Source organism: Rana temporaria, chromosome 12 (genome assembly GCF_905171775.1).
Source record: "Rana temporaria chromosome 12, aRanTem1.1, whole genome shotgun sequence".
Taxonomy (NCBI): Eukaryota; Metazoa; Chordata; class Amphibia; order Anura; family Ranidae; genus Rana; species Rana temporaria.
In genome coordinates, this window is record NC_053500.1 from 36,972,470 (window position 1) to 36,986,135 (window position 13,666).

At 42.4% G+C, this 13,666-nt stretch overlaps 2 protein-coding genes across 2 annotated transcripts in view; both read left to right on the plus strand.

Moving 5' to 3' along the window:
• Nucleotides 1-9,877, plus strand: part of PHB (prohibitin) — a 657,015-nt gene extending 647,138 nt beyond the window's left edge. The window contains exons 3-7 of the mRNA XM_040331759.1: nt 1,019-1,180; nt 1,267-1,409; nt 4,741-4,857; nt 7,924-8,019; nt 8,785-9,877. Coding sequence (XP_040187693.1) covers nt 1,019-1,180; nt 1,267-1,409; nt 4,741-4,857; nt 7,924-8,019; nt 8,785-8,997 — 731 coding nt within the window. The 3' untranslated portion in view covers nt 8,998-9,877. The remainder of the gene's footprint in view (nt 1-1,018; nt 1,181-1,266; nt 1,410-4,740; nt 4,858-7,923; nt 8,020-8,784) is intronic.
• Nucleotides 9,878-10,463: 586 nt separating this feature from the next.
• LOC120919556 lies at nt 10,464-11,493 on the plus strand. Its single transcript, XM_040331762.1, has 2 exons — nt 10,464-10,576; nt 10,678-11,493. Exons 1-2 carry the CDS (start codon nt 10,471-10,473, stop codon nt 11,337-11,339), a joined length of 768 nt encoding a protein of 255 aa, XP_040187696.1. The 5' UTR covers nt 10,464-10,470; the 3' UTR covers nt 11,340-11,493.
• The last annotated feature ends 2,173 nt before the right edge of the window (nt 11,494-13,666 follow it).

A 13,666-nucleotide genomic window follows, 5' to 3' on the forward strand; every position in this document is an offset into this window, starting at 1 on the left:
GGCACCATTCCATGGAGCATAATTCCTCCCACTGACACCAGTGAGGGGGGGGGGCTGTTGTTCCTCCTCCCACTGACACCAGTGAGGGGGGGGGCTGTTGTTCCTCCTCCCACTGACACCAGTGAGGGGGCTGTTGCTCCTCCCACTGACACCAGTGAGGGGGGGGGGGGCGGGCTGTTGTTTCTCCCACTGACACCAGCCACCAACTGTATCACACAGCCCGGCGTGTCATTGCATGTGATTGACAGCAGCGCAAGCCAATGGCTGCGCTGCTATAAATCTAGCCAATTGGTGGCCAGACTCTGAGGAGAAGAGGACGCCGGGGGATGCGCAAAGCAGATTCGGGCTCAGGTAAGTAAAACGGGGGGGGGGGGGGCATCATTGCCAGGTATTTTCACCTTAATGCATAGGAGATACATTTAAGGTGAAAAAAACAAACCTTTACAAACCTTTTAACAGAAGTTTGCTCCAACAATGAAGTTAGTTACAATGTTTCATGTTGTTACAAACTTGGCAGACTGCCCAGATTTTTTCTTTACACACAGAAGTGTATCCCTTTGATCTAAACTTGGCAGACTGCTCTGATATTTTCTTTTGATAGCTGAGTGAGAAAATAAAGTCTCTCCACTTGTTATAGGAAAGAATCCGCAAACTCTGCATTGGAGATCGTCAGGGGGGTTGAATCGAGATCACAATTTTTAACGATTAATGTGCAGCTCTAATTTTCCCCCCCAAAAATTATGTTTTCAAAACTGCTGCGCATATACAGTGCGACATAAAACATTGCAACGGTCTCTATTTTATCCTTAGGGTCTCTGCTAAAAAAAAAAAATTAAATAATGGAATTTTCTGGCAAAAAATACTGATTTAAACTTGTAAAACAACAAGTTTTTGCTTCTATTCATACAGTTAATCCCTCAGCTAATCAAGTTGAATTTTCCTTTCACTATTTGTTACCAGTCTATTCTGTGATTCCACTCTCATGGTTTGTATTATTTGTCTTTTTTCTGCTCACTAGTGGATGCTGGTCACCGCGCTGTCCTATTTGACCGATTCCGAGGGGTTCAAGAAACTGTAGTAGATGAAGGAACACATTTCCTCATCCCCTGGGTGCAGAAACCAATCTACTTTGACTGTCGGTCCCGCCCCCGCAACGTCCCTGTGATTACAGGGAGCAAAGGTAGGTATTGATGGTAAAAGAAGTAATAATGATAGAAAAGTCCGATGCTTTCCTGGATACACACCACTGTTGCCATTTCTCCCCAGATCTACAGAATGTGAACATCACTCTGCGTATTCTGTACCGGCCGTTTGCCGATCAGTTGCCGAGAATCTACACAAGCATTGGCGAGGACTACGATGAAAGAGTTTTACCTTCCATTACTACTGAGATTCTTAAATCGGTGGTGGTGAGTTTGGACAGCATGCAGATCCTACAACTAGATCTATAGAGAAGTCGGCTTCACTTTGATCGGATAGTTTCAGTTTTCCAATGGTCCGTGTCATGCATTGCGTCACATTGGTTAGTCAAGGTGAAAGTAGATGTACATCAAGTTCAGCTTAGAGATCAATAAATTAAAACCTGCGTTCTCCTAGCCATAAACCCACAGCTGATCCAGAGGAAGGCAAATAATCACCAATCTTATTCCTAGGATCCACATCCTACATTGAGGGAAATTTGTCAAAACTGGAGCAGTTGTATGTGGCAACCAATCGGCTTCTGTCTTTCATTTTCAAAGCTTGGTGGAACTCCAGGCTTTTCCTAACTATATTTACAGCAATATTTTTTTTTTTTTTTTTTTTCGTTTTGTTTTTTATTAAAAGAACAAACATGTCATACTTAATAGTTTTGCACAGAGCAGGCCTGATCCTACTTATCTGGGGTGGCGCTCCTGGCCCTCCCCACTTCGGCAAGTGCTCTCATGGAAATCTGCTTTATATGGGGGCATGTGTGTGCTCACTCCCGAGCCATCCTGTCTACGTCTATTGACACAGACCAGGTGACTCAGCCCCGCCCTGTCCTCATAGCATTTGATTGACAGCAACGGGGTCCAATGGCTGGACCGGATCGGGCTCAGGTAAGGATGGGGGGGGGGGGGGCAGCTGCAGCACAACTTTTATTTTTTCACCTTAAAGGTGTTGTAAAGGAAAAATGTTTTCATAATAAGCATCCTTTACCTGCAGACATTCCTCTTTTCACTTCCTCATTGTTCGTTTTTGCTCAGAAGTTGCTCTATTTCTTCTCTGTTCTGTTCACTTCCTGCTTGTCTGATTGTTACTGACCACCGTGAAGGGAGGCTTTACTGCGGTGGTCAGTGACGTGCTCGCCCCCTCCTGGGATCTACATTTGTGTGGCAGGACGCTCTCTATGTGTTAGAGACTTCAAGGAGGTGTGAATTACTGGGCGTACCGCAATTCATACTGGGAAATGTAGTTCTTGCATGAACGAGCGATGCAAACCAGGAAGTGAATGAGAGAACAGAAACTAGAACGCCGGAGGTGATATAGATGAAGGAATTTAATAGGTATTTACTCGTTTTTTAACAGAATCATTACACTATTCTGTCTGTCTACCTTGCAAACATTAATTTTAGGCATTTTTTTTTTCTTTTAGTGACCCTTTAATGTATAGAATGCATTAAAGGATAAGTTCACCATTTATTACATGTTGCACCCATATTCAGGATGTAGCATGTTATGAATACACCTCCTGCTCCCCTCTGTGACAGTTGAGAAAGCCAATACACTGACAAATCTGCAGTGATCTGCTGATTGCTGGCGCAATGCTTTATAGGCTCCAGAAACCAAAAATAATGCACATTTTTTTAACCTGGGAAAAAAAATGTGCATTTATTTTTTTTGTCAAAAGGTGAACTTATCCTTTTAAGGTGAAAAACCTTAAGGCTTTGGCTTTAGAACTACTTAAGTGCTCCAACACCCCCCCCCCCATTTTAACTTCTATTCTAACTCCCCTTTGAAAGGAAGATTTGCCTGTTCTGAGGGCGTTCAGTCTGGTCATGATTGGCTCCCAGCGGCGGCTTCAAGGGAGAGGAGGGGCCGCTGACAACGGATGCCCCACAGTAAACTGCTGTTACTGCCCAGGCTGTCAGAGATCAATCTTCTCCGCCGAAGCCAGCCGCTGGGGAGATCACGTGACCACATCAGAGCGCCTTATTGGCTTACTATGGGGTGTCGGTTGTCCCGCCTCTCCTCCTGAAGCTGGTGCTGGGAGCCGATCACATTACTGGATCGGAGCGCCCTTAGAATAGGTAATTATCTTCCTTTCACAGGGTAGTTGGAATAGGAGTTTTAAGGAGGGGGGGGGTGGGGCAGGTTTAAGTATAGTTAGGACAAACCTGGACTGAACAAGCCCAATATAGTTGGTAAATCAAAATAGAGCATCATTTGGTCATTATTATGTGGGGGGAGGGGGGTGCACATTAGGAATAGCAGCTGGGTAATTGAGTCCTAGTTATTAAATCGCTTTTATTAATTCATTTGTTCGGGTGTTTTATATTAAAGATAGAAGCTGATTGGTTGGCATGCATAGCTGCTCCCAGACTGTCTTCTCCAGTATTAATAAATGCCCCGACTCTCATAAATATTTGTAGCTAGTTTTATTCCCTCTCTCTCCCCCTTTTCTCTTTCTCTTTCTCTTTTTCTCTTTCTCTTTCTTTTTCTTTTTCTCTTTCTCTTTCTTTTTCTCTTTCTCTTTCTCTTTCTTTTTCTCTCTCTTTTTCTCTCTTTCTTTTTCTCTTTTTCTCTCTTTCTTTTTCTCTTTTTTTCTCTCTCTTTCTCTCTCTTTCTCTCTTTCTTTCTTTCTTTCTTTCTTTCTTTCTCTTTTTCTCTTTTTTTTCTCTCTTTTTCTTTTTCTCTCTCTTTCTTTCTTTCTTTCTTTCTTTCTTTCTTTCTTTCTTTCTTTCTTTCTTTCTTTCTCTTTTTCTCTTTTTCTTTCTTTTTCTCTTTTTCTTTCTTTCTTTCTCTTTTTCTCTTTTTCTTTTTCTCTTTTTCTCTCTTTCTTTTTCTCTTTTTTTTCTCTCTTTTTCTTTTTCTCTCTCTTTCTTTCTTTCTTTCTTTCTTTCTTTCTTTCTTTCTTTCTTTCTTTCTTTCTTTCTTTCTTTCTTTCTCTTTTTCTCTTTTTCTTTCTTTCTTTCTCTTTTTCTCTTTTTCTTTCTTTCTTTCTCTTTTTCTCTTTTTCTTTCTTTCTTTCTCTTTTTCTCTTTTTCTTTCTTTCTCTTTTTCTCTTTTTTTTCTCTTTTTCTCTTTTTCTCTTTTTCTTTCTTTCTTTCTCTTTTTCTTTCTTTCTTTCTCTTTTTCTTTCTTTCTTTCTCTTTTTCTTTCTTTCTTTCTCTTTTTTTCTTTCTTTCTTTCTCTTTTTCTTTCTTTCTTTCTCTTTTTCTTTCTTTCTTTCTTTCTCTCTTTCTCTTTTTCTTTCTTTCTTTCTCTTTTTCTTTCTTTCTTTCTCTCTTTCTCTTTTTCTTTCTTTCTTTCTCTTTTTCTTTCTTTCTTTCTCTTTTTCTTTCTTTCTTTCTCTTTTTTTCTTTCTTTCTTTCTTTCTTTCTCTTTTTCTCTCTTTCTTTCTTTCTTTCTTTCTTTCTTTCTTTCTTTCTTTCTTTCTTTCTTTCTTTCTTTCTTTCTTTCTTTCTTTCTTTCTTTTTCTCTCTTTCTCTCTTTCCCCCCCCCCCCCCTTTTATTAATATGTTATAATAGATTTGTATTGATCTTCTGAATCTTTGACAGGCCAGGTTTGATGCTGGAGAGCTGATCACACAGAGAGAGCTGGTTTCTCGGCAGGTCAGTGAAGATCTCACAGAGAGAGCGGCTACCTTTGGGATTATCCTGGATGATGTGTCTCTGGTAAGTTTAATTTTTGAACTGGTGCTGGGTTGTGGGGGACAGCAATTTAACAGCTAAATATGTACTGAACACAAGTCAGGATTTGAAGAAGTTGTAGCAAACTGAGAATTTCCCAGGCTGCTGCCATTTTTCTCTGAATCAGCAACGTGACAGTGGTCAACCTGGAGTCTGTACATTACTATCCATCGCTGTGTGTGTGTCTTCTACTTTCAACAGAAAATTCTCTCCTGCGCTGTGCAGAGGGTTGAGGTAACAATGTTATACTTCCGTTATGGTGCTATAGGATGGATTCTGCACGCCCCGATGCCTTAGCCAACTATGGAAAATACTAAAGCAAAAAAAAGGCACGTGGCCTAGTGCACATCAGTCCTCTAAAAGGTCATAAAACTGTACCCATATCTCATGGGATGGTAGGGGAAGTGATCTAACTCGTTTCGAGGATTTTTCCTCTTCCTCAGAACCTTTATGGAGCGGAGTAGGGTCTGCATATTTAGATGTAGTGGACTGGATAGATGGTATAGCCTTGGGGGGAATGGTGCTCCTTCGCTTATGGAATAGTCTTTACTTGTCACAGCACACCAATAGATGGTGATAAGTCAGTGAGTGCAGTGAAGGCGCCTTCTAGCAGCTTTATAGTAGGCCACCTATCGTCTTCTAAACTCTGCAGATGTCTTGGGCCTCCAGATTAGCACATTATGTGAAACTTGAAAATGAAACCTTCCAGCGATGCAATGTCCATCTATACGGGTTGGAGCCGTGATAAATTCACTCCTGCGCATACGCGTGGGAGCCGCCGGTCACAGCACACTGCTCTGAAGAAACTACACAGAAGGCCGTTCCTTCAGAGCGCATATGCCAGTGACGTAACTGGCTGCTAGGACAGTAAATATCTCCTAAACAGTGCATGTTTAGGAGATAGTTACTCTACCTATAGGTAAGCTTTAATATAGGCAACGCTGTATCCTGGCATAGGCCAACAAGGCCCAGGCGTAGGGCAGCACAGAAAGAGTCCCCGCCGGCTTGCGCTACACTGTTAGTGTATTGCCAGTTTTATGGGGTGAACTAGGCTGAAAGGCAAATTAGTCTAGCGCCCCGATAAAGCGGCCGCAACTGTGTGGGGAGCTGCTTCTAATTTTGACTGTCCTATCATCCTAGACCACAGGGTGATAGGACCAAGAAATTATGCAAATTAAGGTAATCCCCCCCCCCCGGCCCTCAGAACTAGTGTTCTGTCTTAAACAGAAAGGGGTGTGGCTTTGACAAGAAGGGGTGGGCCATATGTAAATTAGGGGGTGCACAAGTTTAGTCAGGCCTAGGGCAGCACAAAACCTAAATACATCACTGCCTATAGGTAAAACTTAAAGATGGAAGTTCACTTCCTCTTTAAGGCTGGTATAAAAGACAAATGAATGCAGCTATGTATTTATTAAAGAGAAGCTCCAATCTCCTGTGTAAGAACTGTAGCTTCGGACTTTTAATTGCAGACACTCGCCTGTCCCAGGATCCAGCACTGTGCTGGGCCAAGCCGTTTTCACTTTGTGTCTTTTTTTCTCCCCGTCATCTTTACTATGGGCACCCAGCTGTGACCGCTTGCAGCTTCACGGCCGGGTGTCTACTGTACATGCGTGAGTGGTGCTGCACACTGGTCCTGCAGTCTTCTGGGACCTGTCACATGTCCCAGAAGACTGCGGGTGGGAGAGGGAGGAGGAGAACTTCTGATCACCTAGGCGGTCGGAGCAGAAGGGGGAACGGGTACCTGTCAAAATTGGGTACCTGCTCCCCCTCCTCCCCAAAAGCTCCATTTTGAAAACAGGAGCTGGGGAGGAGGCCTTAAAGCGGAACTTCCCCTTTTGGGTGGAGCCCAGCTTTAATAAATAATTTTTTAATGTAACTTGCGTAAGTAGCTACATTTAATATCTGCTTGCAGCCCCCTATACAGCAGCCACTAGACTGGGAAAGGTATAGGTGCGATTAGGAGCCAGTCAGGTGTTTGGCATCTAAATGTGCTGCCAGGTAACTGTCATCCTGGCTTTGTTCCCTAGTAAGCAGCTGACCTGGAAGAAGTGTGAGGTGTCCTGAACTGGTTGTTCTGTGTCAGTAACTTCATTACCCACTTTATCTGATTGGAGAGCTGTAAAATCTAAGCAATATGTATGATCGGCTACAGGGAGTCAACCTCATACTGCCTGGTCCTGGGACATGAAGCTGGGATTTACAATACCATGCTTGGCACTAAGTGCAGAGTTTTTATAACCCTAATGGCTTTTTCTTGTACAGACTTGCTTAAAAAATGGAAATTCCTGTTTGTTTGATTCCCTTGCTGTGTAAAATGAAAAGAGGGATTTTTGGGGTTGACATACACTTTTAGACTTGCCTATGTACTGTGCCTTTTGAATAGTCATCACCAGGGCTTTTTTTTTCAGGGGGAACATAGTTCCACCATCTCCAGCACTGAATGTATGTAATGGCAAGGGGTACTGGAGGGTCTATTGAGGTGGGGGGCTTCATTGCTGGAGGGGATCTATTTTTATGGGGAGGTCTATTGTTGCCGCTGGGGGAACTTATGTTGCTTGGGGTAAATTGTTGCTCGAAGAGATCTACTGTTGAGGGAGGGGTCTGTTGTTCCTGGCTGCTGGAGTATCTCTTGATCTGTGCTGCTGGGATCTATTTTACTGCTTTTCTTGTTATTACCAAATTCCATACATTACTTGGCACAACTTAATGAATGATACTTGGCTCTGTATTCTCTAAATGAGGTGGTGCTGGGTAGGGGGTGGTACGACGGGATGGTGCTCGGAGGTGGGTAGTGGGCAGGGGAAAGGGGGGAGTTCCAGCACCTATTCTCTGGGGGAAAAGCCCTGGTTATTACACTTTGCATAGAAGAGAAGCCGTACCTTGTCTCTACCTTTTATGTACAAAGTACACATAATGATGCTTCTTCACCATGTACATCTCCTTTTGGCAGGATGAAGGTTTTCTCAGTTTATTTTTATTTGCTGTTTAGTAATTGAGAACTTCAGTGTGGTAACCGTTAGTTACGTTTTTTTTTTTTGCTTTTTCCTATAGACACATTTGACTTTCGGAAAGGAGTTCACGGCAGCTGTTGAAGCTAAACAAGTAGCTCAGCAGGAAGCAGAAAGAGCCAGGTTTATCGTGGAGAAGGTAAAATATTCATATAGGATATAGACATATTCATAGGAGCTCGTGCTCGGGACAAGAGCACTTTAATTTTTTATTTTGTTTTATCACTTTTATTGCTGTCACAAGGAATTTAAACATCCCCTTGTGACAGGTACTCTTTATGGTGAGATCTGTGTTCATATAGACTGCAAATGCAACCCTCTGCACTTAAAAATGCCAAGATCTATTTTTAAAAGTGGTTATTATTTTTATTCTTTAAATGGCACTGATGACATCCAGGTAAACCAGAAGTGTTTCCAGTTCCTTTAGCTGCACTGATTGCTCTTGCAAGCGAGCTGATCACAGACCCCCCTAAAAATAAATAAAAACGGTACCAGGGTGATTCCTGCAGCTGCAAACATCATCCCAGCACAACCAATGTAAAAGGTGATTTGCCGCCAATCTATGTACTGGTACGTCACTTGACGTAGGCAGCGACGTACGTACATTGCTCGACTTCTATGCAAGTCAAGAGACGTACCGGTACGTCGATTGGCGGCAATTGGTTGCATCACCTTTTACATGTATGCCTTCTGATCATCTTCAAAATCTTTTACTTTCGTTCATTAATATTATTACTTACTGTATGGTAAGTACAGTGGCCTTTAATTATTCCAGTGAAACTGTATTTGGTTGGTTGACTATATGCGTTCCTGTCTCAAGACAAGGTTGTAAGCCTCTACTGTGATCTTTATTTGCCAAAGTCTTGCTCCTAAATTCTATTGTCCTTTTTTTTCTCTCTTTTAGGCTGAGCAACAGAAAAAGGCAGCCATCATATCTGCGGAAGGAGATTCTAAGGCTGCAGAACTCATTGCAGCAGCTCTGACTGATGCTGGCGACGGTCTAATCGAACTGCGAAAACTGGAAGCTGCCGAAGATATCGCATACCAAATGTCCCGCTCCCGTAACATCACGTACCTGCCCCCAGGACAGACCACACTACTGCAGCTGCCACAGTAACCTTGCAAGGCATAACCACCCCCCCAATGTTTGCCCCTGTGTCCTCAAAAGGGCTTTTGACAATAAAATATTCCTAGGTCCCCTTTTACCAGATCAGGAAGCAATGAACATTTTTGCTTCTTGCATAATCCCGCAGAATAAGGTGCAGCAGTCTGTAGTGACCTGTCTTAACCAGAAACTAGCATTCAATAGATTTGTGGACAGGTGATGGAAAGGATAAAATTAATTGGTTACTGCATACCTGTGCACTTCCATGGTAATGAGTCGAGCCCTTCATAAAAGTAAAGGCACCGTGTTATAAATTCCCTAGATCAACAGACAACCCCAAATAGTGGAATGTATTGTGCAATCCATTGCATTGTCTACATTTTCTGTTTTTTAACAGCACTGTAAAATGGTGCCTGTAAGCACTTAAAATAATATCTCGGGTCTTATATCAGTTACAACCTAAAGCTAATAAGCTAATTTCTCATGAAAAGGAGGACGGAAGCTGCCCCCCCCCCCCCCCCCCCCCCCAATGCTAGTAATGCTGATCCAGTGGCATCAGTCCCTTAAGAGTCTCTGAACTTGAACAAGTATACAGATCATGAGTTCTGTCTTCTCTGGTTGCTTGTCCCAGGTCAGGTCAGAAACGTACAGCGTTTCCAGAAAGTGAGCTTGGCAAGAACAGTGTCCATGTTTCTCTTATGACTGCAGTAGTTCCTTTTTCAAACACATTTAACACTTCCATGAGGATAGCCAATCTGTGCCTCTCCATACAAGATTCTTAACTGCATACCAAGTCCATGTCATTCCTCCTAATTGGGGCTTTTTGGAGGGGGCCTGTGTTCACACTTTTGATTTGCATTCTGTCTTTTCATTAAAAAAAAATATATCTGTATGATTGGTGTCCTAGCTTGTATTTCAATTTTTTTTTTTCTCGAGACAAGAATGTTTACTATTTTGCACATAAGGTTAACACACACACACACACACACACACACACACACACACACACACACACACACACACACACACACACACACACACACACGTGTGTGTGTGTGATAAACCTCTCATTTGGTTTGCTTTTGGTCAATTACATATACCATTGAAAGTGTTTCTATTTGATTTAATACACAATAGTACTTGATCCTGCCAGAAATCTTGTGAGCTGATAACTTCCTGTGTGGACTCATCGGTTACATTCCTTCCGGCTCTCTCTGGATTAAAGAACACCCCAACCATATGTTATGGAGAGACGGGGGTGTTCTAGATTCCTGTTCTTGAGTGACAACACTGCTCTTCTATGGATACAGTGCAAGAGCGTTGTCACCCTACCACAGAAAGTTTTTTACTTTCAGCAAGTGAAAGTAAAGAGTATAAAGGCTTTAATAATAATGTCTAATGTCCCACCATTGGTGTCAGTAGGAGAAATGGTGTCCCATCACTGGTGTGGGTAAGAAGAATAGTGTCCCGTCTGATTCCTCTACAATGCTTCAGGACCTCTCCCTCTTCCTCGGTACCAGTCTAGGGATCCAGTGGATCCTCTGGGCGGTCACAGCGATACTCCAGACGGAGAAGTTCTATGACTTAGCAGATGGACAGATCTATCTCTGATGACCCATTGCTAATACAGTACTGGTAAAATGTATAGTCGGTGACACTGAACGGCGTTCCATCAATCACTGAACATGACAGGAAGTGGAACTTTTATTCTTTTGTCACATCTCAGCCTGCGATGGTCAGGGACAAGTTATTTACGCCAGAAGATTCAGACTGGGTTAATCACAGTATGGGGAATACGCCTCGGGACATTTTTGTTTCTAAGAATCCTCAGAGATGGTCATGATAGGAGATTCAATAAAGTACGAGATAATCCAGGAACATTTCTGGTTTACTGGACACTACAAGGTATCTGGATATTTGTCACATTGCTTCCATCTTTAATGTTAAACCTTGAGAAAAGAAACAAGCCTCTGGGATTGGTTGACTATTGTGGTTGGATCTTGTGGGCAGTTGGTTTCCTGGTGCAGGCCATTGCTGACCAACAGAAATGGAAGTTTAAGAGCGACCCTGACAATACTGGAAAATGTATTCAGAGTGGTCTCTGGGCATACAGTCGTCATCCAAACTACCTTGGAGAGATCTTACAGTGGAGTGGCCTCTTCCTAGCTTCTTCTTCAGTGCTGAGGGGTTACCAGTACATGAGCATCATATCCCCAATATTTGTGTGGTTCCTGCTCAATTATGTCAGTGGTATTCCCATTCTAGAAAAACAAGGCCTGAAAAAATGGGGAGAAGACCCAGCATATAAGAGCTACATCCAGCAAACACCTGTGCTCTGGCCATTTAAATTCTGAGCCTCTGCAATATATACCGTAATGTACCTGTATAGACATTTTATACATCTGCTTTGTGTTAGAGGTACTTTTTATATGACCACTGCCATCTACACATACCTCCCTTTGGTTACATGACCTGAATACAAGAAATTGAATTATAAGTTGTTGTTATTTCGTAAAAGAAATGTTAAATAAAGTATAACAAATACAGGAAAAAAAAAAAAAAGAATAGTGTCCCGTCATTGGTGTTAGTAGGAGGAATAGTGCCCCATCACTGGAATCTGGAGGTGGAATAGTGTCCCATCACTGGTGTTACTAGGAATTGTGTCCCGTCATTGGTGTCAGTAGGAGGAATAGTGATCTGCCATGAGCTTTCTATGCTAGTTTGTGCCTTTAGTGGGTATTGCAGTGTGCTGTCACATGATGGAGCGCACAAAGAAGGGTCACAATGCTAAAGCTCCATATAGCGTATGCAAAGGCAGTGGTGTTGCCGTATTGGCAGAGGTGCGCGTGTGTGTATATATTATATATATATATGAGTGTGTGTGTTGCTGATTAAAATTTCCGTGATCGATTATATATATATATAAATTTTTTTTTTTTTTTAAACAGATTAATCCACTATTTTTGATTAATTATAACGCACATACAGATCCAACTACTTCTAGCTGATCTCCTTGCAGGCTGATTCCCAGTGCAGCTACCAACCACTGGAAAAATGGATAGCAGGATACAAAAACACACAAAGGCAGCGCTCGATGGGAATAGCATTAAAACTTATAGTCTTCAAGTAGGTAATAAAATAAATATTACACTGGAGATAAAATCGATGTAGCTACATAAACTGTAAAAATGGTGCGAGTAATACCAAACGGTAGCAAAAGCAATCATAAAAACATGTAGCCAAGTATGATACTGGTATAAAAATGTGAACAACAATACCACTGCTGAATCCAGATGAGGAGGGGTTAACATCAGTCCGTCGGCATGTAGATGTCCCATGAAGGGAACTATCACAACTCCCAGTGGATGGTTGTAGAATCCCAGGTTGATAGAGGGAAGTGAAACAGCCCTTGTGTGTGGCAGATAGTAAAGTCCCGCCGGCATGCAGATATGAAGGCACAGCAAAGGAGCCCTTCAGATGGGCACGGCAAGCCTTGCTGGTGTCTGATGTCACCGGAACTCCGTGAAGACCCAGAAGATGGCGGAGAGTTGAGTACCGATCAAAACAATTAATCGAGGAATTAATAGTTAATTTCCACAGCCCTATATATAAAAAAAAAACACTTGACAGCTATTCCTGTACATGAACAAGAGAGGCAGAAGGAAATATGTGAAAAGGAAACTGAGGGAATTGATACATTTTCGGTAGGACTTTGCTTTTATTTGGAACATTTTCATGTAAAGCAGGACACGGACCTTTTCTCTGAATACATGGTAAAAGCAGGCCTTATAATGGAATATTCAGACACCATGAGTTACATCATCTACCACTTTATAAAGAAGGTGACCAGTCCTCCTACAATATGCTCCTATTTTAAGCGCTACATTCAGAAAATGCTGAACTGATAAGATTGTCTCGTTCCTGTAAACTTCCCGTATATGTGATGTCCGCAGTCTCCAGCACAGGTTTCCTTTAAAATGAACCTGTCACCAGCTTGATGTGGTAACTGTTCGGTACACAGTGCTTACTACAGGAACATTTTCCAGCTGATTCTCCCTACGGCTTATGTGGTCTTCGCCATCCCCCTGGGTCCCCGCCTCCGACAAGTTTTGCTTGTAAAGAGTTGTTCACATTAGAATCAGGGGTCTGAAATTGGCGGTCCTCCAGCTGTTGCGGAACTACAAGTCCCATCATGCCTCTGCCTGAGGAAGTCATGCTTGTAACTGTCAGCCTTGCAATGCCTCATGGGACTTGTAGTTTTGCAAAAGCTAGAGGACTGCCAGTTTTGAGACCCCTGCACTAGATGTATTGGTATGCGTTGATCAAAGCATGGCAGCGCATATACATTCTAAAAGCAATGATTTTTTTTTTAGGAACAGTTCATACCAGTGCGCTATACTGATGTGTGCTACCCTGTACAAAAAACAAAACAAAATGCACTTTATTTTTTTTAGCAATGTAATGCAATGCATGCAAGCAATGGGCATAAATGAAAGTCAACGTAGTCGGCTGAAGTTTTCTACAATCAGGGTTGTTGGTTCAAATCCCAACCACAGCACTACCTGCCTGGAGTTTGCATGTTCTATCGGTGCCTGCGCGGGTTTCCTCCACGTACTCTGGTTTCCTTCCACTTTCCAAAGACATGCAGGTAGGTTCATTGGCTCCTGTCTAAAATTGGCCC